The 26800-nt window shown below is 45.0% G+C and overlaps 1 protein-coding gene across 4 annotated transcripts in view; it reads right to left on the bottom strand.

Moving 5' to 3' along the window:
* The window catches only part of LOC124779626 (serine/threonine-protein phosphatase 6 regulatory ankyrin repeat subunit C-like), a 279597-nt gene that overhangs the window by 210092 nt on the left and 42705 nt on the right, over positions 1 to 26800 (bottom strand). For 3 of the 4 annotated variants that reach the window (XM_047253722.1, XM_047253723.1, XM_047253725.1), the window contains exons 2-3: positions 18971 to 19058; positions 18604 to 18801 (exon numbers count right to left, since the gene is read on the bottom strand). The exons of the other annotated variant lie outside the window; for it this stretch is intronic. In XM_047253722.1, coding sequence (XP_047109678.1) covers positions 18604 to 18801; positions 18971 to 19033 — 261 coding nt within the window. In that variant the 5' untranslated portion in view covers positions 19034 to 19058. The remainder of the gene's footprint in view (positions 1 to 18603; positions 18802 to 18970; positions 19059 to 26800) is intronic. 4 annotated transcript variants of the gene reach the window in all.

The following is a 26800-nucleotide window of genomic DNA, read 5'->3' as shown; positions in this document are numbered from 1 at the left end:
GACTATCTGTACCTTCCACATCAGCTACTCTTATAAGTACAATATATAATTTTTTTCTGTTCCTAATTTTGATCACTCTGGGAAGACACCCTCCTATTTTTCCAGGAAGCTGGATCATGTTGTTTTGCTATAATGTTTTTCAATCTTCTTTATATTGTGAAGAGTAAATGGTTGCCAAAACATGCTTGACCACTTAGCAATGAATAATCCTGATCAAATAAGTAGCATGAGGACAGATACAGGGATTAGTGACCACAAGGTTGTTGTAGCTGGACTTCCTAAGAGACAATATCCACTCCTTTCAATCTGACTACGTATGTGCATGGCACATGTGGTTTGAATTCAAAGAAATAGTATCAGTGGTGATTGAGAGATATATACCAAATAAATTAATGAGGGATGTTACTGATTCTCCATGGTACACAAAACAGGTCAGAACACTATTCCAGAAGAAATGAAAAAAGTGCCAAATTTAAAAGATTGCAAACACCTCAAAATTGATGAAGTTTTACAGAAGCTTGAATTTAGCATGAATTTCAATGTGAGATGCTTTTAATAGTTTCCACAATGAAACTCTGTCTCAAAATTTGGCAGATGGCCCAAAGAGGCTCTGGTTGTATATAAAGTACCAATGACAGGATGCAACCAATACCTTCACTGCATGATAACAGGGTGATGTTGTTGATGGGAGTGGCACTCAAACGGAGTTTGTCAAAATTCCATCAGAAACGAAGACAAAGTAAATACTCCAGAATTTGTCCAAGAACATCCGCCAACATGATTAGCTTGGAGGAAGACATCTTTGCCGTAGTGAAGCAGCTTAAAACACTTACAAAGGGCTAGGCTTGCAGACCAGATTGTATACCAGTCAGGTTCATTTCAGAGTATGCTGATACAGTAGCTCCACACTTAGCAATCATATGCAACCGCTCCCTCATAGGAAGACCTGCACCGAAAGACTGGAAAGTTGCACAGGCGACACTAGTATCCAAGAAAGGAAATAGGAGTATTCCAATGAATTACAGACCCATATCACCAATGTTGATTTGCAGAGGGATTTTGGAACAAACGCTGTGCTCAAACATTATGAATCGCCTCAAAGAAAATGATTTATTGACAAACAGCCAACACAGATAAAGCAAATATTGCTATAGTGAAACACTACTAGCTCTTTATTCTCACAAAGTAATGAGTGCTATTGATAGGGGGCACAAAATTTATATCATATTTTTAAGTCTCCAGAAGGCTTTTGATACTATTCCTCACAAGTGACTTCTAATTAATTGCATGCCTGTATATTATTGTCTCAGTTGTGTGGCTGGATTTAATAGTTGATGGAAAGTCATCAAGTAAAATACAAGTAACATCTGGCATTCCTCAAGGTAGTGTTACAGGCACTCTGTTGTTCCTGATCTACATAAATGATTTAGGAGACAATCTGACTCCCCTTCGATTACTTGCAGATGATACTGTCATTTATCATCATGTAAAGTCATAAGATGGTCAAAAAAATTGCAAAATGATTTAGACAAGATATCTGTATGGTGCAGAAAGTGGCAATTGACTCTAAACCATGAAAAATGATAAATCATTTGCATGAGCACTAGAAAGAATCTGCTAAATTTCATTTACATGATACATCACACAAGTCTAAAGGCTGTAAACTCAACTAAATACTTAGTGATTACAGTTATGAATAACTTAAATTGGAAAAATCACATAGATATTTTTATGGGGAAAGCAAACCAATGACTGTGATTTACTGGCAAAACACTTAGAAAATATAACATGTTTACTAAAGAGACTGCTTACACTATGCCTTTCCGCCCTCTTCTGTAGGACTGTTGTGAGACATGGGTCTGCATCAGATAAGGCTGACTGAGAACATAGAAAAAGTTCAAAGAAGTACAGCTTCTTTTGTATTATTTTGAAACAGTGGAGATAGTGCCTTGGATATAATACACAAATTGGGCTGGCAGTCATTCAAACAAAGGCATTTTTCACTGCATGATCACAATTCTCACGAAATTTCAGTCATGAACTTTCTCCTCAGAGTGTGAAAATATTTTGTTGCAACCACCTAGGGACAAAAGATTACCATAATAAAATAAGAGAAATCAGAGCTCACACGGAAGGATTTAAGTGTTCATTTTTCCCGAGTCCTGTTCAAGAGTGGTACAGTAGAGAAGTAGCTCAGAGGTGGTTCGATGAATTCTCTGTCAGGCACTTAACTGAGAATTGCAGATTAATCACATAGATGTAGGTGTAGAACTATTTTCATACACTTTCATACTAAATTATCCCATACACTCGCTTTTTTTACTGCCATCTATAGCCTTTTGACTTATAAGGGTAGTAATCATAACTAAACTGAATACATAAAACAATGAAAATTCAGAATGGAATATGATAATATTATGAAGGGGTAGCTGCTACTCCCCATATAATGGAGATGCTGAGTCATAGGCACAACAAAATAACTGTCAGAAAGTAAGTTTTCGGCCAACAAGGACTTCATTGGAAATAGACAACATACACAAACACATTCACACTAATGCAGCTCATACACACATGACCACTCTCTGGCTGCTGAGCCCAGACTGCGAACAGCAGTGCATGATGTGAGAAGCCACCGAGTGGTAGCACAGTACCTTCCAGCTTCTTTAATAAACCTTTCAGTGTGACAATTGGAAGAAGGGAGCAGTGTAAGAACGAACCATGACACTGTTGTAGCACAGACATGATGAAAAACAAGTTACGAGAAACCAACAACTATTTATGTGGTCACGGGGGAAGAGGCTAACACTGCCACTTCTGAAGATAATCGGATACAGAAAAAGTTGAGGCAAGAAATAAGGAAACAGACCTTTAATACTGCAGTCCTGGTTTTATGGATGGCAGTTATCAAATGGGGATATCCAATGGTGAACATAACCTTCCAGCAGGTGGAGCTTGTTCAGGTGGTTCTCACTAAAATACCAACTGATCTAGGAGGTACTCTAAGGAAGAAGGACGGTGGGTATACAAGGACAGTGAGTGAGATACTGGATATGCTCCTCAAGACTTACTTCCCTCAATGCCCTTTGGCAGATAACACAGACCAAGGGTCAGTCACTGAGAGGCTTTGTTTTGCAGATAATCAAATGGAGAACTGGAAATGTACCAGAGAATGTGTCGATTTCAGAAAAATACAGTGTGCAATGGGAATGTTTCAACCATTCAAGTCACCAAGCCCAGATGTAATCTTCCCAGCTCTGCTTGAACAAGCAGGAGAGGGATTAATTAGATACCTGATACACTGTTTAGCATCAGTCTAGCGCCTGGAACCATTCCTAATGCTTGGAGAACAATGAGAATTCTTTTCATTCCAAAGCCAGGGACAATTTATGACACCAAGGCTAAGGATATGAGACCAATCAGTGTCTCTTCCTTTCTTCTAAGCACATTAGAAAAACAGGTTAATGTGCACTTTAAGGAAAACAGGTTATGTGAAATTCCTCCACATGTAAACCAGCATGCATATCAACCAGGCAAATCGTGTGAAACAGCACTTTACCAACTTGTTGTGAAGGTAGCAAAAACTCTACACTTTCAGGAAATTGTTCTCTGCATCTTCCTGGATATCAATACAACCTACAAATCCATGGTTAAAGTTGCTGAAGGGCATGGTACTGAGACCACCATACCCAGGTGCATTAAGGCCATGCTGAGTAGAAGAAAGATAAAAGGCACCATGATGAATGAGATGGGTGTCCGCAAGGAGGGCTCTTGTCCCCACTGCTGTAGAATCTAGAAGTGAAGGAACTCATTAAAGAGATAAATATTATTGCAAATGATATGCACATGATTTAGTCATAGTAATACTTAGCAAATTTGCTGGCACAATGTGTAATGAACATTGTGCAAAACTGGTGCAAAAAACAGAATTTAAGGGTCACTCCCAAGATACCTGCCATAGTACCATTTATGAGCAAGCATATCCAGTAAACGTAATGGGATCAAGCTTCTCTATGAAACTCTACCAGTAAAGGGGGTAGTGAAGTGTCTAGGGGTAATCCTGGATGTGAAACTATCATTGATCTCTCACATAAACGATATACATTCAAAGGCAAAAGGTACACTTATGAGCACTAGAAGAGGCTGTGATAAAAACTGGGGTCTAAAGCTCAAGAGTGCATACTGGATATACACCACTGTAATAAGACCTATGATAATTTATGGGGCTAAATTATGGTGGAATAAAGTAGAACAGAAGGTGGCTGCTAAGGAGCGTGGTAATGTGCAGACTGGCCTGCTTAGCCATAACAAGGGGAATTAGCAACACACTTACTGATGGGATGGAGACCATGCTGGAAGTGCTCTTCCTACACCTTTGGGCTGCAATGGAGGCAGCAGCAGGGGCACGCACATTACAGACCGGAAGTAACTGGATACCTATAAGATATCCAGAATCTCACACCAATATACGAAGTGTGATAAATATAATAATGGTCAGGAAAATATCAGCTGAATATACAATTACTTCCAGCTTCTTTGATAAATCTTTCAGTTTAACAATTGAAGGAAGAAAGCAGTGAAAGAACGAACCATTGCACCATTCAGGAGACACAGTCTGGTTTACTGATGGGTCAAAAAGAACACAAGATCGTAAGGCTACAAGGATTGTAGCATCTACATTTATTCAGACAGCTAGCAGCTCTGAACTCTCTATCAGCCCCTTGTGAGACCACGGGAAAGCAACAGGGTAAAACTGCTATGGGTCCCTGGTCACTCAAGCATGAACAGCTATGGACAAACTGATAGGCTGGCCTGGAGAGATGTGATGACTCCATTTATTGGACTGGAACCTGCCCAAAACATCACCAATGTGATGGTAAAATCAAAAATACATAGCTGGATGAGGAGGAAACAAGTAGAATATTGGACTATGATCCAAAAACATAGCATGGCTGCAGTAGCCACCAGAAAGATCACGGGAGGCACACATTGGCACGGTGCGTCACGGACGGTAGTTGCCGTAAATAGAGTCCCGTCCACCAGAGGGCACACGAGAATTTGGCCACGACCTCTGCCAGCAGAACAACAACTCAGGCAGCACGGGCCGTGCCCAGTCAGTTCACATCGGGCATGCCTATGAGATAGTTCCCGGTCTACTCTGAAGTGCGACGGAAAACGTGAACCGTGTTACTATACAATTGGTGACGAGTAGGGTCGTTCTTTCGCATGTTGCGTCGTTGTTCCGGTTTCACAGCTTATCCGCGGCATGGAGGATTTAGTGCGGGTTTTGGTTGAGCAGCAGACGGAGCTCATGGCCACCATGAAACAAGTGCTTCTGGCGTTTCTCTCCACACCGTCTGCTCCAGCGCTGTTCCCTCCTCCCTTTCCCCCATATAACGAGACGGCGGAGGATTGGGACGCGTATGAACATCGTCTTTGGCAGCATTTCCAGGCGTTTCATGTTGCCGATGTGGAGGTATGTCGTGCTCTTTTCTTGTCTTGGATATCTCCCTCACTGTATCAAGTTTTGCAGCAGCTAGCGCTGTTGCAGGAACCCTCGTCCTTGTCTTTTGACGCCTTGTGTTCATTGCTGTCTTCATATTATCGCCGCCGCACGCATGTTGTGGTGGCTAGGGTCGAGTTCTATCAATGCAAGAAGCAGCCCCATCAGTCTTACCGGGCGTGGACTGCTACCCTGCACGGTCTTTTTTGTGGCGGTGTTCGTAGCGACAAACAATTCGCGGTAGAAACGGCTTACGAAGTCACCGCCACACCTGTAATAGCGGGCCCACCGGTCCACTGGAACAGTGAACAGAAAGATGAAAACCCAAACACTCTGGTTAAATAAAAGTCGGTACTTATCTTTATTGATGAAGATACAGAAACACAATAGTGAACTCCGTGTCTACAGAGATCTGTCTAGTTCGAGTCGGAGCGGCTAGGTCAGCGTCGGCTGACAACAAACAACAACTCTGCTGCGATGAACACACAACTGACTAGCAAGTACACAATTCGGTGGCGAGTATACAACTGAGCGGCGAATACAGAACTGTCCTAGTGCTCGCGACTCCAGCGCTTAAGAACCCAGAAGCCAGCGGTGGCGCGCGCAGACTTGCGGCGATTTCCTGTCTCGCTGGCGCTGCTTATGCAGACAGCGTCCGGACTTTGATGCTGCCAACCTTTTGGCAGCGGGCTCGGGTGGCATTACTGGCTAGGATATAACACTCTTCCCCCCCAAATCGCCGCACCGTCGTTGAATAATGACGTGGCGAGTGTCGACGGCGGGGTAGGGGTCTGGCCGCAGGCGTAGCAGAAGAGACTGGGGCGGAAACTGTTGTCGGTGGCAGTCCCCGGTCCGCACCCCAGCATTGGCCACGCGGGGCCTCGGGAAACACCGACTGAAAACCGAGGTCAGGGTGCACGCCTGTGACCACGGGCGCAGCTTCTGGTACTGGACGCGACGGGGCGTCGGGACCCACGAAGAGAGGCAGCATCTCCTGACGCTGCGTCGACGGCTGCTGAGTGGGCGCCGGACAAGGCGCTGCGGTGTCAGACTCCTTGGGGGTGCCCAAGGAAAGCGGCTGCAGGACAGGCTGCACAGCCACCGCTTGGGAAGGCGGCCCGGCTGAGGGGTCGACGTCCATCAGCTCCGAAGGCGGGTGGCGACTGAAGAGGGACCGCAGGCGCCGGAGCGACCACCTGGGGCGCTCCCGAATGAAGCTGCGCGGGAGGCATCAACGGGACGGGCTGTCGGCGTGGTAGCAGAGACGGCTGCTGCTGCTGCTGCTGCCCTGGGGGCGACAGCGAAGTCGGAAGGCGCGGGTGGAACCCGCCGCGGACCAAATCTGTGGACAAAGAACGAGCGGCAGAATCCGGGCGGCCAGCGCGGCGCAACTGGTTCTGATGCCTCCTGTGCACCCCAGTAGCACCTTGAACAGTATAAAAACCGCGACCCTGGACACTTATCACGGTACCACGTTCCCAACGACGGCGACCGTGATAAACTCTGAAAAAAAACGGCGTTGTTGCGCTGAAAACGCGTGCGATGCTCAGAAGCGGCGGGTTGATCCGGGGGGTGCAACAACCGCAGTAGGGTGCGATGACGACAGCCGTGGAGAAGCTCCGCAGGCGAAGGGCCGTCGCGTGGCGTGGTCCGGTACGACGACAGGAACGTGATGAGGGCCTGCTGACGAGAGTGCGTAGCACGAAGGCGGTCCATATGATCCTTGAATGTGCATACAAAACGTCCCGCTGCACCATTCGATTGAGGGTGGAACGGCGGAGTAAGAACATGGCGAATGCCATTGGCAGAACAAAAACTTTCAAATTCAGCAGAGGTAAATTGTGGACCATTGTTAGACACAAACTTCTGGAAGACACTCAATACAAAAAATTGAAGTCAACGCCTGTATAGTTTGTGCAGATGTTGTAGACTGCATGGGCACAACAAACGGAAAATTACTAAATGCATCTATCACGATGAGCCAACGAGAATGCCAATATGGACCAGCGAAATCAATATGTACTCACTGCCAGGGACCGGCAGGGCGTGCCCACACAAAATAGCGTTGAGGCGGAGCAGCTTGGTGTTCGGCACACGTCGAACAATCTGTAGACATCTGCGTAATCTGCTTATCAATGCCAATCCATGTATAATGACGGCGGGCAAGCTGCTTGGTGCGGACCACTCCCCAATGACCTTGATGCAACAAGTCGAGGACCTTGGATTGGAGCACTTGGGGAACCACTACACAAAGCTGGTCATTCTCGGTGTGTAACAGCAAAACTCCGTGCGAAACAGACAACAGATGACGTTGCGGATAATAGCAACGAACCACAGGATCCGATATGTCCTTTGCCTTGGACGGCCAACCACGTTGAACAAAACGTAATAGTAAACTCAGATGAGGATCCGTAGCTGTCTCACGTGCCACCTGACGATAATCAATCGGAAAATCCCAGAGGGATTGATGCTCATCAGCGTCAATCTGATGGCAAGAGTCTTCAGAGGAATCGAAGACATCATCCGCAGCAGTCGGCAATCTAGAAAGCGCGTCAGCGTTTGCATGCTGAGCTGTAGGGCGATACAGTATCTCATACTGGTATTGTGATAACAAAAGAGCCCAACGTTGTAGTCTCTGAGCTGTCCGCTGAGGAACTGGTTTAGATGGATGAAATAGGGACGTCAGGGGCTTGTGATCTGTTACTAAATAGAATGGTCTACCATAGAGGTAGTGATGGAATTTTGTGACACCGAACACAATAGCCAACGCTTCCTTGTCCAATTGGCTATAATTACACTGAGCTTTGTTTAGCAATTCAGATGCGAACGCAATAGGACGTTCGGTGTGACCGACTCGGTGAGACAACACAGCACCGAGGCCGAAAGAAGAGGCATCACAAGCTAACACCAGAGGCTTGTTAGGGTCGTAATGGACCAGACAACGATCATTCAATAAAGCCTCTTTAAGCTGCTGAAAGGCTGATTGGCAATCAGCTGACCACACAAACGGAACATTCTTACGGCGGAGACGAGGCAACGGTGCAGCAATCTGTGATGCATTAGGTATAAACCTAATATAATACGTCAATTTGCCAAGAACTGCTTGCAATTCCTGCAGATTGCGAGGGGCGGGCAAATCACGAATAGCTGCTAAATGTGACTGGGAGGGATGAATGGCTTGAGCATTAATAACATGTCCCAGATACTCCAGCTCCGTAAGGAAAAATGAACATTTATCGATGTTGCAACGTAGGCCTGCCTGAGACAACACTTTAAACAAACACTCCAAATTACGGAAATGTTCAGCAGGCGTCCGACCGGACACAACAATATCGTCTAAATAGTTGCAACACGATGGCACATTAGCCAGAAGTTGTGACAAAAAACGCTGAAAAACAGCTGGAGCTGACGCACAACCAAAAGGCAAACGCAGAAAACGGAACAACCCCAACGACGTGTTTATGACAAAATATTGTTGTGATTGCTCGTCGAGGGGCAATTGCAAATATGCTTCACGGAGATCAATTTTGGAAAAGAAACGAGCTTCCCCTAACTTATCCATCAGCTCGTCCGGTCTAGGCAAAGGAAAAGAATCAATGACAGTCTGAGGATTAACTGTCGACTTAAAATCAGCACACAAACGTAACTTGCCAGACGGTTTCTTTATAATAACTAAGGGAGAAGCCCACTGGCTCGCTGAAACGGGTTGAATAACACCGTTGTTTTGCCAACGACGAAGTTCATCTTCTACAGGTGCCCGGAGGGCGTGAGGCACTGGACGAGCACGACAAAATCGAGGCTGAGCATTATCTTTTAACGTAATATGAGCGGCAAAGTTTGCAGCACAACCTAGTTCGTCTTTAAATATGTCACTGTATCGTTTACACAAATCGGTTATGCTGTCTTGAGGAACAACAACAGAATTAATTTGCAACACATTGTCTTGGATAGACAGGCCAAACAAGTCAAAACAGTCTAATCCGAAAATGTTTACATTGTCTGTAGCGCGGAGCACTGTGAATGAAACTGTTTTTGTATTGCCACGGAATGTGGCTGGCACACTACATACACCTAACACAGGAATTTGTTCTCCACTATAAGTAGCCAAAGAATGTTTTGCCGCTGAAAGTTTAGGGCGGCCGATAGCCGCATACGTAGCACTATTTATGAGAGTCACAGACGCACCAGTGTCTAATTGAAAATTGAAGGTCTTATCCTGGATGCGTAGCTTCACAAATAGTTTATTACACTGGCTCTGGATCGGTGCAGTGGAGGCGGAAGACACAAAATCAGCGCGTTTAGCGCGTGTTCGCTGCTTACGACAACTCGTGGGTTGGGCGGGTGGAACAACAACTCCCGCTTCACTTGCAGTCTGTACCTTACTTTTTACAGCGTTTGACTTACGCTTGGGTCGCATAGCAGAGGGCTGGGTGGGTGGCTTATTGCGAACAAGTTTATTACCCACACGAACCGTGGAAGAGTCTTTAAACGCGACCTTCTGGGCGGGCCGGCTTTGAAGAACATGAATATCCAGGGGCTGGGCAGCACTAGAATTGTTCTTGCGTTTACGCAAACAAACAGTCTGGATGTGTCCTTTCCTTTGACAAAAGTGACAAACCGCGTTTCTTAATGGGCAACGTTCACGAGGATGAGCAAGAACACACTTAGGGCAAGACTTAACTCTATCATGTTGCACACGCGGCGGACGAATGTGTTTAACATGACGCGGCCGGCTAGTGTTTACAGTCTGACTCTGCCGGTGGGGCCGCGGGCGTGACATAACTTGCTTAGCACAGACAATTTGAGAAATACATGGCTGATCTAACTCACACTCAGCATAGTCAAAAGTATCTTGGGCTTCAATGATGTTCATCACAGTCTCTAATGACGGGTCAGGCAACTTTAAGATAGCAGCACGAATACGAGAATCTTCAATGTTTTGAGTATTAGTGTCTCGTAGCATGACATCACTGTAGGAAGCTCCACACACACAATTAAATTGGCACTGACGGGTGAGGCCCCGTAAATCTGTTAACCACTGTTTATTAGATTGATGTGGCAGTTTCTTTAATCTGAAGAACTTGAATCTGGCTGCTGCCACATGAACTCGCGACTCGAAATACTCAACAAGCTTGTTAACAACAACGTCATAGTCTAAAGCTTCTGGCTGGGATTCCGGGAACAACTTACAAAGTAGTCGATAGACTTCCACGCCTGCAGTGGAAATTAAATAAATCTGCCGCTCAGTACCTGTGATTTTGTAGACTGTCATGTGCGCCTGCAACTGCGCGAAATATTCTCGCCATTCTTCTCTTGATGCATCAAAAGCACGGAAAGGTGGTGCTGCCTGTGCTTGTTCCTTTTGTGTTGGAGGATTAGCCGCTTGTTTGGCGATTGCTTCCACCAGACTTTGTATTTGCTGACTCTGTAACAAGATCAACTGTTGTAATTCGGCAGACATAGTGAACACAAATTAAACCTGCCCCCAAAATTTTATCGCTATAATTAGTATAACCAGAAACAAGTTGAACCAGCCCTGCACACGAGTTCGGAAGTCCTCGTCGCCAGTTTTGTGGCGGTGTTTGTAGCGACAAACAATTCGCGGTAGAAACGGCTTACGAAGTCACCGCCACACCTGTAATAGCGGGCCCACCGGTCCGCTGGAACAGTGAACAGAAAGATGAAAACCCAAACACTCTGGTTAAATAAAAGTTGGTACTTATCTTTATTGATGAAGATACAGAAACACAATAGTGAACTCCGTGTCTACAGAGATCTGTCCAGTTCGAGTCGGAGCGGCTAGGTCAGCGTTGGCTGACGACAAACAACAACTCTGCTGCGATGAACACACAACTGACTAGCAAGTACACAATTCGGTGGCGAGTATACAACTGAGCGGCGAATACAGAACTGTCCTAGCGCTCGCGACTCCAGCGCTTAAGAACCCAGAAGCCAGGGGTGGCGCGCGCAGACTTGCGGCGATTTCCTGTCTCGCTGGCGCTGCTTATGCGGACGGCGTCCGGACTTCGATGCTGCCAACCTTTTGGCAGCGGGCTCGAGTGGCATTACTGGCTAGGATATAACGGTCTTAGTCGCAAGTGTCATTTTGTCACGGAGCAGTCGCGAGAGTCATATGCGCACGTTATGGTGCGCGACGTCATTGTTCGTTCGGCCCCTGATAGGGAGGTCCGGCAACTGGCCCTGCAGTTGGAAGACCCTTCCCTCGAGGAAGTCCTGTCCATTGCTCAATCATATGAAGTCTCTCACGCCGCCGGTCAACAGTTGGAAGTGTGGTGCGACATCGCGGCAGTTCAGGGCAGCACGGCCACGTCCACTGCGTCCGGGGTGGGTGACGTGCGAGCGGTACAATCCAGCCACTCCCGCACGGAACGTAAACAGAGTTCTGGCCGCCGGTCCCTGTTACCGTCCTGTGCATCATACTATATACATCACGATTGGTCAGAGTGCCCCAGCGTTGGGCCGTTTGTCGCAAATGTAATAAAAAAGGACACATTGCTAAAGTTTGCCGCTCAGCCTCGAAAGAATCGAAGGAAGCAGTTACAGAGGACATGGACGTTGTCATTCAGGAAGTTTCATCGGGCCAGGCTCCCGACGCATCGGCACACAAATTCTTTATCGAGGTGTCGGTTTGGTCGCACCGATTACAACTGCAAGTAGATATGGGCGCGGCAGTTTCTTTGTTGAATGCACAAACTTATTCCGACCTTGGGTCGCCCCCGATGGCCCCAAAAGACAAGGACGAGGGTTCCTGCAACAGTTCATTCCCCTACTGGGTCAATTCACTACCGACATGACTTACAAATCAGTCACTCGGCCTATTACTTTTATTGTTGTCAGTGATGCGAGCTCCGCTAACCTTTTTGGCTTGGATGCCTTTCAAGCTTTCGGGTTTTCTATCACTGACACCATACAGTTGGTCTCCGAAGACGTTCCCTATCAATCATTAGAATCTTTGATCTCTGACTTTCCGGATATCTTTGAGCAGGGCTTGGGGCGTGCTATCCTTTGCCTCGTGGTGATGAATTGTTCTCCGCCGTGGCGGGAGGCCAATATTTTTCGAAAATCGATCTTTCGGTGGCTTATCATCAGATACCTCTTGATGAGGACTCCAAATGGCTGGCGGTTTTCAACACCCCATTTGGCATTTACCAATACCAGTGGTTGACCTTCAGAATATCCAGTGCCCCGGCGATATTCCAGCGTTATCTTGAGCACGTCACGTCAACAATCCCTCATTGTATTAATTACCTGCATGACATAATTGTCACAGGCCACAGCATGAAGGAACACTTCTACATCTACATCTACATTTATACTCCGCAAGCCACCCAACGGTGTGTGGCGGAGGGCACTTTACGTGCCACTGTCATTACCTCCCTTTCCTGTTCCAGTCGCGTATGGTTCGCGGGAAGAACGACTGTCTGAAAGCCTCCGTGCGCGCTCTAATCTCTCTAATTTTACATTCGTGATCTCCTCGGGAGGTATAAGTAGGGGGAAGCAATATATTCGATACCTCATCCAGAAACGCACCCTCTCGAAACCTGGACAGCAAGCTACACCGCGATGCAGAGCGCCTCTCTTGCAGAGTCTGCCACTTGAGTTTGTTAAACATCGCCGTAACGCTATCATGGTTACCAAATAACCCTGTGACGAAACGCGCCGCTCTTCTTTGGATCTTCTCTATCTCCTCCGTCAACCCGATGTGGTACGGATCCCACACTGATGAGCAATACTCAAGTATAGGTCAAACGAGTGTTTTGTAAGCCAACTCCTTTGTTGATGGACTACATTTTCTAAGGACTCTCCCAATGAATCTCAACCTGGTACCCGCCTTACCAACAATTAATTTTATATGATCGTTCCACTTCAAATCGTTCCGCACGCATACTCCCAGATATTTTACAGAAGTAACTGCTACCAGTGTTGTTCTGCTATCATATAATCATACAATAAAGGATCCTTCTTTCTATGTATTCGCAATACATTACATTTGTCTATGTTAAGGGTCAGTTGCCACTCCTTGCACCAAGTGCCTATCCGCTGCAGATCTTCCTGCATTTCGCTACAACCTTCGCACCCTCTTTCTCAAATTCAGGTCCGTGGGCTTGCGTTGCAACCTGCATAAGTCAAACTTCTTCCAACCGTCCATTGAGTATGTGGGCTACACAATCTCTCGACACGGCGTCCAGCCGCTAGGAAGTTTGGTCCAAGGTACCGTCGACCTTCCGCGGCCCGCTTCGCTGAAGGAGTTACAAGCTTTTTTAGGCAAGATTGCCTATTATCACCGGTTTATTCCCAGGGCTTCCACCATCACCCGCCCCCTGTACTGCCTTCTGCACAAGGGTGTTCCTTTTGATTGGTCGCCCGCATGCGAGCGAGCGTTCACCTCGTTGAAAGGCCTCCTCACGTGAGCGGCATGTTTGGCTACTTTTGACCCCCATAAGCCGTTGGTCCTGGCTACAGATGCTTCGCAGTATGGGATGGAGGCGGTCCTGGTCCATCGCAACGCAGATGGTTCCGAGCAGCCACTGGCATTTGCATCTAAAACTCTTAGTCCCGCACAGGCCCATTACTCCCAGGTGGAAAAAGAGGCTTTGGCCATTGTCTACGCTGTTACCAAGTTTCACCCTTTCTTGTATGGCACAAAGTTTCAGTTAATCACTGACCATAAGCCGTTAATATCATTATTTGGCCCTGCCTCTCAGATTCCGGATAGAGCAGCCCACAGATTACAGCGCTGGACCTTGTTCCTCTTTAAGTACCATTATGACATTCATTTTCGCCCTACCGGACAGCATGCCAACGCAGACGCTCTTTCCTGTCCTCCGGTGGGCCCGGATCCTACGTTCGATCGAGAGGAGATTATGTGTTTTCATTTGGATATGGCGTCCCACCAAGCGGTTGATGGCTTCCCGATCACTAGTTCTAGAGTCGCCAGGGAAACGGCAGCTGACCCGGTTCTCCGGCAAGTAGTTCGCCTCATTCAGCAGGGGTGGTCATCCCGACCTCCAGGCCGGGCCTCGGACCCTCTTCGTAATTATTTTGTTCTACGAGACCGCCTCTCCGTCTTGGAAGGAGTTCTCCTTCTGGCTACCGATGATACAGCTCCTCGCGTGGTTGTTCCTGCAAGTTCGCGAAGGGAAGTCCTCATGTTATTACATGAGGGGCACTGGGGTGTTTCCCGTACTAAAACCTTGGCTCGCAGACATGTGTAATGGCCCGGTATTGACAGAGAAACTGAGCACTTGGTGGCCACCTGTTCCCAGTGTGCGAGCCAATAGGCATCTCCCAGGTCAGCGTTCTCTTCATGGCCGCCTGCAACCCAGGCATGGGAACGTGTTCACATCGATTTTGTGGGCCCGTTTCTCAATGGCTTTTGGCTCATTGTCATTGATGCTTATTCCCGATTTCGATATGTGGTTTGCTGCTCCTCAACCACTTCAGAGGTTGTAATCCAGGCACTAGCAAAAATCTTTTCTGTGGAAGGTCTGCCAGTCACCCTGGTCTCGGACAATGGATCTCAGTTTATGTCGCAGACCTTCCAGGATTTTTGTAGGCGCTTCGGTATTCGGCACGTTAGCTCTCCCCCCTTTCATCCACCATCGAATGGGGAAGCCGAGCGCATGGTGTGCACATTTAAGACAAAGATGAAAAAGTATGTGCACGAATTTCCTGCAGAGGAGGCGTTGACGTTTTTCCTGACGGCATACCGGACCACACCTATGGGAGAACGCAGCCCCACAGAGCTCCTCCACGGGCACCAACCTAGGACTCTGCTGCACCTCCTTCGGACCAGTCCTCGCCAGTCTTCGCAAAACGGAGTACCCGGCTTTCCACTGGGTATGTCGGTCTGGGCACGTGGCTTTGGTCGCAGTCCACATTGGATAACGGCGGTGGTCCTGTGCCGAAATGGCTGCCGGCTCTATACCTTGCAGACGGGGGACCGGGAGGTACGTCGTCGCCAAAATCAGCTACGTCCACGTTTGGGCACGCACCCTCCGACCCCTCGGGCACCGGCTTCCCCATTGCCAGCACCTGTGTTGGTTTCTCAGGGGACGCTACCACCCCTCTCTCCTGTGATTCCGCCGCACTGCAATGGCTCTCAGCCTTGGCAGCCTCCAGTAGCTCCAGCACTGGCATCGCCATCATTAGCGATGCCCCAGAGAGAGCCGGCCCCCCCTCGCAGACCCGGTTTCTCAGGAGGCTGGTTCACCTGCGGTCATCCCTTCCCCATTGCCCCCGCCACTGGGTCTTGCCCCTCCCGGGGTGGACCAGGATCCAGAGTTCGACGGCCTGTCTCCCGTTCTGTCCAGGGTTTCGGTGGTGGGACAACGGGGGCCTCTTCGTGTGGGTCACTTCCAGCCGTATTCGAAGGTTCCGGCTCGAGGGTTGGCGGATCGCCTCGACTCTAGCCTTCCGATGGACATGGAGGTCATCGCTCCTGCACGACGCTCCACCTTCCGACGCAGTGGATCACAGTGGCTTCACCCCCAGAAGGAGGAGGAGTGCAGTAGCCACCAGAAAGATCGCGGGAGGCGCACATCGGCACGGCGCGTCACGGACGGTAGTTGCCGTAAATAGAGTCCCGCCCACCAGAGGGCACGCGAGAATTCGGCCGCGACCTCTGCCAGTGGAACAACAACAACAACTCAGGCAGCACGGGCCGTGCCCAGTCAGTTCACATCGGGCATGGCTATGAGACAGTTCCCGGTCTACTCTAAAGTGCGACGGAAAACGTGAAGCGTGTTACTACAATGGCAACGTTCTGATGCCAAAGCCATGTTTCATGAGAAGTTCTATAATGCTGAACTGGAACAGAAACAGATTAAACTCATGGCAGTTCTAATGACTGGCCACAGTACTTTAAGAAACACCTGCACATGATGGGTATAGAGAAAGAAGCCTGTAAGTATAGACTATGTGGTAGAGGAGATAAAACTGAACCCCCTAATCTTCCAATGCAAAGTGTTCGACATCAAAAGACACAGAATATTTGGGTCATTATGTCCTGAAGACAACATGTCTAATAAGGAACTAGTAAAGGGTCTCCTATTACGCTTTAAGGCCACTTGTTGGCTTTACTAGAATCACACAGAGTAAAACACACAATAAACTCAGTTTCAATCCATCCAGTACTGTGCTATGACCACTGTTGTTTTTGTCTCACTGTGCAAAGTAAATTAAATCAAATCAAGTTCCCCATAAGGTATATGGTGATAAATATTCACACATATGAATTACAAGAAAAAGAATCATGCATGGTAATTCTTGTTGTTTACCAGTGGTATATGTATTTACCACTGTCACTTAAAGAGTTAAAATAATCTTTGAGGAGACATTTCCAAAAGTATCCACTTCTACAGCAGCAGCTAAGGAAAATAAATGGCTAATTGAATGTATTGAAAAGTAATCAAAGACACATAAATTCCTCAAAGAAATTCACTGAGAAAATAATATTTATTGCAGAAAATAAAACCAAAGTTGTGTGGGATGTCATATAACAAGAAACTGATAAGGCAAACATGGATATTATAATGTGCAAATCAAAGAGAGGGATAGGATAATGGAAGATCCTCAGCAACCGACAAATTTTGTAAATGACTATTTGCCTATTACTGTGGAAACATTGCAGCAAAATCTACCTAAAACCCATAATGACTTACACAGCAAGTGCACTGATGATGTTTCCATAATAGAGGTTGACATTAGTAAGACAATACAGAAATTAACAATATAAGAAGCCAGCAGGTATAGACGATGTTCCAGTCTCTTTTCTGAAGACTGGATATAGATAATACAAACCCAGTAACAAACATAATAAATGAGTCCTTCAGTTCAGGCACTTTCCCAGAGTACCCAAAGTATGCATAAGTTGTGCCCTTACTAAAGAAAGATAATACAGAAAGTACCAAAAACTACAGGCCAGTTTCACTATTCTCATCAATAACTACATTTATCTTGAAAGATAGACTAATGAGTTACATGAATAAATACAACTTTTTTAATGAAGCGCAATTACATTTCCAAAGTAGAAGTACAACACTGGCCATTTCAAAGATCACAAAAGTGGTACTTGAATCTTTTGACAAGGATAACAGTGTTATAGGTATATTCTTAGACTTGTCCAAGCTTTTGACAATGTTAACTATGAAATCCTGCTGAACAAGGTTGAAGCACTAGGTGTAAGAGGAACAGTGAACAAGTGGTTTGAGTCTTAACTGGAAAACACAGTTCAAAAGGAAGGGATAGTTCACACAACTGCTGCTGATACATTTTAATAAAACAACTGTCAGACAAGAAACATACAAATTTACATGTTTTTTCAGGGTAGCGCCGTGGGTCCAATTCTGTTCTTAATATACAGAGATTCCCAGGAGAAATGGTCAATATTCAGGGGTATGAGAGAAATGATCATTCAAAGCAAAAAGTCTGTTAAATATAGGCTTTAAAATGCACACATTAAGGGCTACGAGCACTCTACATCTTCAATACTGTGAAACAAATTTTTTCCAGAGCAAGCTCTTTGCTTTCCATATTACAGAAGAAAGTAGTATGGGCCAAAACATGAAAAAATTGTCCAGTAAACATGGGCTCTGAAGTGTATACCTTAAGAGATATGAGCAGTTGTTCAGTAGAACAGATGTGTTCCACAGCAGTGAAGAGGAACAAATGCTCATAGCTCTTGAGAGATGCACTTAAGAGCCCATGTTTACTAGACTGTTTTGCTTTGAATGGTCATTCCTGTCCAATTCCTGAATACTGCCATTTCCTCCTGGGACACTATGTGTAGTCATCCTCCCCATGTGCCACTCATGAATGGATCAGGGAAGGTGGGAAACAACAGTGCTACCAGAAGTATCTTCTGCCACATACTGTAATGTGGCTTGTGGAATATAGATGTAGATGTAGATATAGATGTAGATGTGGATGCAGAATCTGGAAGTTTGTATGAAATACTGTGATCATGAACAAGAAGGCACACTGACAGCATCCATTATGCTCCAATTTACAATGAAAAAGAAAACATGAAGTAATTATGCATAATTTAGGACAATTAAATTATTTTGATTAACACAACTCACTTTCAGCTTCCCACATTGTGATGTTAGGTTCATGAGAACTGTTTGGCCAAAATTATCAGTCTCTTCCAGTGGAAGATGAAATTCTTCCACCAGTAACCTAATCACTTCCATATTTTCACCTGCATCCATTATAATAGAGTAGGTGTCACAATTTTTACATATCTTGTCACCTCCTTTTCTGATCAATTCTCTCAGAGCCTGCATTAAAAAATATGGAAAAATCTAAATTAAACAAACATCAGCATTTCAAACCCAGTATTCAGATTAGTTAATAGTCAATTATTCAGACTTAACAGTCATACAATATTGCAATTTGTAACATTATTACAATTACAAATACAAGCTACTAAAAATATTAAATACTAACCTCAATATCTCCTGAGCATACTGCTGTTTTAAGATCACACTGAATCTGTTCTTTCCAACCCATTTTTATCTCCTACAATTATATGTGCCTGAATTAAATAAAAAATATTGCAATGTAGTTTATGAAAAATTCAGTTAGCAAATCACATAAAATACTTCTGTAGAACAAAATAAATTGTAAATGTATCTCTCTTCAGACAGGAAAATAGATATTTCTGCCTGTAGCTTCACAGGGTGGAAGCACTGATTATGGCAGTCCTGCAAGCAGTGAAAATAATATATACAAGTAAGTCACTTAGCTAATAGGAAAAGATAGTTCTCAGAATGTAAATACTAAACAAGAAGACAACATTTCAGTATCAATACTAAACCACATCATTACAAATATATGCAAAATAACAATGTCATATTCGCAAAAGATCAATGACTCAAGGATCATTATTGTTATACAATAAAGTCTAAAATGTGTTATAAAAAACTGGAAAATGCAAATTAAAAAAATACTCTGTTATTAAAAAATTAGTAATACAGAAAGAAGCTGGGAGACTAATGCTTACTGATAACACAGGTATGTTAATAAGAAGCCTAAGCTGAACCAATAGGCCATTAAATTTTTGAATACGCTTATGATTGATTCACAACACTGTTAACTGCATATCTAGGGTTTTTCATAGCTTTATCAACAATGTACAAAAAGACAGATTGCTACTTACTATAAAGAAGACATATTAAGTAGCAGACAGGTACAGTTAAAAGACACTTACATAAAGCTTTTAGCCACATCCATCATCAGCGAAAGAGACACACACACCATTCACCCACACAAGTAAGCACAGTTCATGCACACAAGACTGCCAACTCCAGCATCTAGGGTGATTCTGACCTCAGATGCAGGAGTTGGCACTCACATGTGCATGAGGTATGTTAGCTTGTGTGCATGAATGGTGTGCGTTTCTCTTTAGGTGATGAAGGCTGTGACCAAAAGCTTTATGTAAGTGTCTTTTCACTGCACCTGTCTGCAACTTAACGTCTCTTCTTTATGGTAAGTAGCAATCTGTCTTTTCCCAGATTGTGATATTCATACCTGGAGTTTCCATTGTTTATTTTTAACAATGTATGAAAAGACAAATTGCTACTTATTTTAAAAAAGACTTGTTAAGTTGTAAACAGGCACAATTAAAAAGATACTTACTTAAAGCTTTACCCAATCCCACATCCTAATGCTCAAACACTGCCTAAACAATGTAATCCCCCCAAACGGCCTAACCATTAAGATTCCTTTCTCTGGCTTCCACCCTTCCTTTCACAATGACCTACACCTTTTCAGATTCTGCCAATCCCTGTCCCTCACAAACCTGGTACTACAGAAACACATCTCCATGGCACAGGCAACACAGCACCACCTCTGCTCCCTCCACAAGACACTGCTATTGTGCAATCTCCATACATCACGCCTCCAAAATTCTATCCCTTGCTCTCCAGCACACATCCACCCTCATAGCAGCTAAATCCTACCTATATGACCTTTTCAACTTGCCACATCCCCCAAAACTATCCTACCAACTCTCCACCAAATCCAGAGGCAAAACATTCTTGTAACACTGTTTGTTGACCTTTCCAGGAAAACCTTCAGCTCCACAGAAGTTTCAGACCTATCCAAAGGTATCATCTTTAGTCCTATACCAAAATTTAAAAATCCTGGACTTGACAAAGACCTACTGTCCTGCAGATCCCTGCAATGCTAGCACTTCTTTGTCACCAATTCCTCCAACCACAACCACCCTAATTCTAATGTTGAACCCTGTCTCTTCTATTTCATACTACCATCCAACACTGCTCCTCCCACCCCCCTCCCACCTAACCACGCACTGCTCATCTTTCAGGAATTCCTTACCGCCAACTTAGACTCACCTTCTTTCCCCAGGTCCCTTCCTCAGAACACCAACACTTTAGTAGAAGAAAGAAAAGCCATACACTACCTCAAAACATATCCTGACCTAATCATCCTACCTGCAGACAAAGGTCCCACCTATTCCAGAGTAATGACAAGGGCCGGCACAAAGATGAAGAACACAAGAGCAGAGAAGGCTTTGAGATGACATCAGCCAATAATATGCTGACTAGGTCCATACCATGACTGGAGCGGCCTCTACAAGAAGAGATTATAAACACCACTCCTGCCAGCCTTGGGGGACAGTAGAAGACCGGCACTAGCAGAGCAGATCCAGATTAGAAGAGCCGTCATTCTAACTGTTATACTGAGACTTGTGTCTTGTATCAATTGCTTACATGGACATCATATATAGTGAAGGGCACTGACTGTTTGCATGTCGCCAATCACTTGCAACACATTCTTGTAAACCAAAGTTAAGTATTGTCAATCTACATTATTGCAATAAAAATCATTAATGTGATTTGCTTGAATTGTTGTATAGCTATCCAAGAAAACAGCATCTTTTAAGCACCCTATAAGAGATGAGTGGGCAGGACCCCACACTGGCGACGAGTTATACGATGAAACCAATGCCTGGTGGCCACGGATTTTTTTGTAGTTTGCTGGCACCTTAATTCTCTGTTGTCTTTACTTTGCAGGGGCATTTATTTGCTGTAACAGTTTCTTGTTGTTTTTGCTAATCAGTGTTTTCAGGTGGGTGTTGTAGAAATTTTCTTTGCTTTTGTCCTCATTTTGCTTGCTTACCCTGTCCGTTTGTTGCATGTGTTGCTTCCAAAACGCCCACCCCGCCTCCCCCTGCTCAGGTGCCACAGATGCAAGCATTAGATGCCACACAGCTGACACAGATGTTTCAGTTCCAGATGCAGCAGATATCTGCACTGCTCAACATGGTGCAGCAGCTACTAGGCAACGCTGCACGCCCGACGGCACAAGCAGCACCCACTATAGCTACTATACCAACTTTTCGACATTTTCATGAACAAGAAGAAGAATGGCTCGAGTGGTGGTCCCAGTTTGAAGTGCACCTCCTCACTCACAACATGCCAGGTACTGCAAAACTTCCATGTCTATTAACCACGGAAGGAAGTGCAGTATTCCGATTAACTCAGAAGTTGTTTCCAAATACCACTCCCAATGAACTGTCTTGTGAACAACAGGTAGACTTGCTAAATAACTATTATGACCAACAAATAAATGTGGTAGCAGCTAGGTATCAGTGTTTTAATTGCAAAAAACCACCAGAACAAACTTATCGTGAGTGGTTACCAGATTTGCAATGTATGGCAAGGAAATGCAAATTCAAATGTGCTTGCAGTGCTTTATATTCAGATTTTATGTTGCATGATGCAATCAAGTACAGTGTACATGATGTCAAACTCAGAGAACAGATTTTGAAGCAATCTGATGCATCATTTCAGCAGGTAGTACAATTCAGGTGCTCTGTCGGCTCATAAATTTGAGCAGCCAGCTATTTGTCAGGTTGAGACCCTTGTTTGTTATTGGCCCATTCAGGGGCAGCTTGTGCTAGCCACGCCAAGTAATCGATGCTCCAAGCCACAGAAGCAGTTTGTTAAACAGGCGGCTACACAGGTAAACAGAATTAAGTCTTGCCCTCGGTGCTATTCATGGCACAAACGCCAAGGCTACCCCTCCCAACAGGCTCAGTGTTATGCTTGTGGTGGGAAATACGTAAAATCCATATGTTTGCAATGGAAAAAAACATAAGAATTCAGCCCACTCACAAAAATCTAATCACAAGGCCCATGTCATTAATGCAGTATATTCGAAGTCTGCAACAGGTGTTCGCCAAACACGTATATGAGCAGTTTCTTCAGTGATACGCCAGTTGAACAAACGTTTTGTTCAATTACTTCTTTGTAGGAAATGGGTGAAATTTCATTCGACATGGGTGCCTCTGTCACATTGCTTAATCATCACACATGTGAACTGTTAGGCTCCCCACGCCTGTCTAAAACTAGCATGCAATTGACGGCTTATGCACAAGACATCCCCGTTCTCGGAAAATGTACATTGCCTGCCATGTATTGCTCGCATATACTAACAGTGACTTTTATAGTGCTATAGTGTTATGTTATTTGGCTTTAACATTCAGGACAATGCAAAAGACAGTGTAGCTAGCTTGCAAAAGAATTCCTGGAAGTCTTTTCTGAAGGTTTAGGCAAAGCTAATGATTTTTTTGCCAATATTACTTCATGCAGCCCAAATTTGATCTTTTCATTCCTCTTTGAAATACTATGAGTTTCCTTACAGTGAACTCAGTGTTCATGTATCATAGCCATAAGTTATTACTGATAGCATACAATGGTCAAAAAACTGTTTTTTGCAGCTCAGCCGGGAGTAAACAAACCAGTTTCAGCATCTGTAGGAAAAAATAGAATGATACTTGCCATAAAGATGACACATTAAGTTCTACATCTACATCCATACTCCGCAAGCCACCTGACGGTGTGTGGCAGGCAGGCACAACTAAAAAGGCACTCGCACATAAGATTTCAGCATAGACTTCATCAGAAAAAGAAAAAGACACACCTCCAATTCCTGCTTAAAGCCTTAGGCCCTTCCAAGAAACTCTCACCTGACTCCATTTCCATCCTCGCCCCTGTGACACCCTGCACACCCACCTTCTACATGCTCCCCAAAATCCACAAACCTCACAGTCCTGGGTGTCCCATTGTGGTTGGCTATTGTGCCCCCACAAAAAGAATTTCTGCCCTCTTTGACCAACACCTCGAACCAACTGGGCGTAATCTAGCCTCCCACGCCAAAAATACCAACTATTTCCTTCACTGCCTCTCCACCCCTTATTCTCCTGAATTCCTACTGGTCACAGTTGATGCCACCTCCCTATACTGCTATTAAACACTACCTTCTCCAATGTCCTCCAGGCTCCACACCCACTACCTCATTCCTCATAAACCTTGCTAACTCTAACCTAACCCACAATTACTTTTTCTTTGAAGGGAAGGTATACAAACAAATCCACAGACCAGCCATAGGCATACACATGGTATCCTCCTATGCCAATCTGTTTAAGGGCCATCTAGAGAAGATCTTCCAAGCCTCCCAAAATGTCAAACCCCTAGTCTGGTTTAGGTTCACTGATGATATCTTCATGATCTTGATTAGAGCCATGACATAATTCATTCCTTCACAACATCAACACCTTCTCTCCCATCCGCTTCACCTGGTCCTCCTCAACTCAACCTGCCACCTTCCTGTATGTTTGTATCCTCCTCTCTGTATCTCTACCCACATTAAACCAACCAACTGACATTTCACTGCTGTCAACCCTTTCACATCAAAAAATCCCTCCCTTACACCTGGCCACCTGGGGATTGCATACCTGCAGTGATAAGAACTCCCTTGCCCGGCATGCTGAGAGTCCCACCACGGCCTTCACAAACAGGCACTATCCCCCAGATCTAGTCTGCAAACCAATCTTCTGTGCCATTTCCCCTCACATCCCCAATCTTCCCATCATCCCCAAGAGCTAGCCACAAAGAAGTGCCCTCTTCGTCACCCAGTACCTCCCCAGGCTGGAACAACTCAACCACATCCTTCACCAGGGCTTTGATTATTTATCATCATGTCCTGAAATGAGAGAATCTTACCCGACATACTTCCCACCCCTCCAAAAGTGGTGTTTCATCATCTGCACAATATCCTGGTCCATCTCTAAGCCACTCCTAATCCCAACCCCTTGCTACAAGGATCATGTCCCAATGGAAGACCCAGGTGCAAGACCTACCCAATCCACACACCCAGCATTTCATATTTCAGTCCTGTCACAGGTTTACCCAGCCCATCAGAGATGAGCCACCTGTGAAGGCAGCCATGTTATTTACCAGCTCTGCTGTAATCATTGCACAGCTTTTTACATTGGTATGACTATCAATCAACTGTCCCCAGGGAGAACAGCCACTGCCAAACTGTGGCCAAGAGCAAAGTAGACCCCCTGTGGCACGACATGCAGTTCAACATAACATACTTGGTTTAAATGGTTGCTTCACTACTTGAGCCATCTGGATGCTTTCCTCCACCACCGGCTTTTCTGAACTGGGAAGATGGAAGTTTTTCTTACAGCACATTCTCCACTCGGGTAATTATCCTGGCCGCAAACTATGGTAAAATACTGTCCCCACAACCTCCACCCAACACTTTCTATCCCCTCTGTCCTATCATCTCCCACCCTTTCTCACCTTCCACTCTGTTTATCTGCTGCCCTCTGCCAACACACCCATTCACCTTTCCCCACTCCTCTCTCTCTCTCTCTCTCTCTCTCTCTCTCTCTCTCTCTCTCTCTCTTTTTTCCCCCTCCCCTGTCCAACAACCTCCTGATGCTGCACCTGTTGGCATTCTAGTCCCTGTGCATTCCACCAGACAGCACTCCTCTCTCCCCCCAACCACAAACTGCTATCTCTTCCCCTTCCCTGCCCCCTCCAGACTGCTGTTTCCATCCCAAATGATAGCTGCACTCTGGCCCAAGCTGTCAGAGTTGGCAGTCATATGTGCGCGTGGTGGGCATCCTTCTGTGAATGAATGGTGTGTGTTTCTCTTTTTCTAGAGAAGGCCATGGCCGAAAGCTTATGCGTAAGTATCTCTTAATTGTGCCTGTCTGCAACTTAACATTTCATCTTTATGGTAAGTAGCCATCTATCTTTTTTCTACGTTGTTGACATTCCTACCTGGAGTTTACATTGTTTAATTTTGGCATCTTCTGAGCTCAAACATAATGAGGCATCTCAAATAGAAAGTCTACCTCCAAAACAACCAGCAGGAATTCTGAAAATATCAGTCATGAAAGTCAGACTCAGTCCTTTCTCACTAGTTCCAGACTAAGGCTATCACATACATGCAGTATTTCTTGACTTTCAGAAAAGAATCTGACTCACAACCAAACCAACGCTTATTATGAAAGTATAATCATGAGGGTTATCAAAGAAAATCTGTGACTAGATTGAGGATTTCTTCATAAAAAGGATGCAGCATAATATCTTGGATGCAGCTCCATAAAAGTATCTTTAGGTGTGCTCTAGGGATGTGTCTTGGGACCTTTGCAGTTTATCATGTATTTTAATGCCTTGAGAGGCAGTACTGGTAGTTACTTCAGATATTTTGCAGGTTATGCTTTTATCTGTAATGAGGAGCTATTCATAACAACTGCACAAATATTCATTCAGATTTTGGCAAGATTTCAAATTTGTGCAAAGACTGACATCTTGCTTCAAGTATTCAGAAATGTAAAAAGGTGTACATCACAGAAAGGAAAATCATAGAACACAGTAATTATAATATCAACGAGTCACAGTCAGAATCAGTAAATTCATACAAATACCACAGTGTTAACAATCAGTGGGGATATGAAATAAGATGATCACATGTACATTTACTGCAAACAATGTGAAGTGCATAGCAGAGGTACATGTACCACATGTTAGCATGTCATCATCATCAGTTATCTGCTATATTAGAAGGTCCTTTGCCTCTCCATTTTCTGCGATCCATTGCTTCCTTCTTAAGGCTGCTGTATGTTGTACCGTCCATCATGTCATCCAGTATCTGGAATCTCTTCCTTCCTCGCTTCCTATTCCCTTCTACATAACCTTATAAAACTGTTTTTTCAGTCCGTCATTCTTTCTTAATATATGCCCAATCCAATTTCTTTTTCTTCTCTTTATTACATCTGCTAACTGTCTTTTCTCTCCCACTCTTCTCAGTACCTCTTCATTTTTTACTCTGTCCATCCAACTTATTATTTCCATCTTCCACCATGTCCAGATCTCAAAAGCCTCCAGCCTTTCTCTGTCTTTCTTCCTCATAGTCCATGTTTCAGTGCCATATAGAAGAACACTCCAT

The sequence above is a fragment of the Schistocerca piceifrons genome, chromosome 1, assembly GCF_021461385.2.
Source record: "Schistocerca piceifrons isolate TAMUIC-IGC-003096 chromosome 1, iqSchPice1.1, whole genome shotgun sequence".
In the NCBI taxonomy this organism is placed as follows: Eukaryota; Metazoa; Arthropoda; class Insecta; order Orthoptera; family Acrididae; genus Schistocerca; species Schistocerca piceifrons.
Note: the sequence above shows the minus strand (reverse complement) of the source record. Positions and strands in the feature narration are given on the sequence as shown.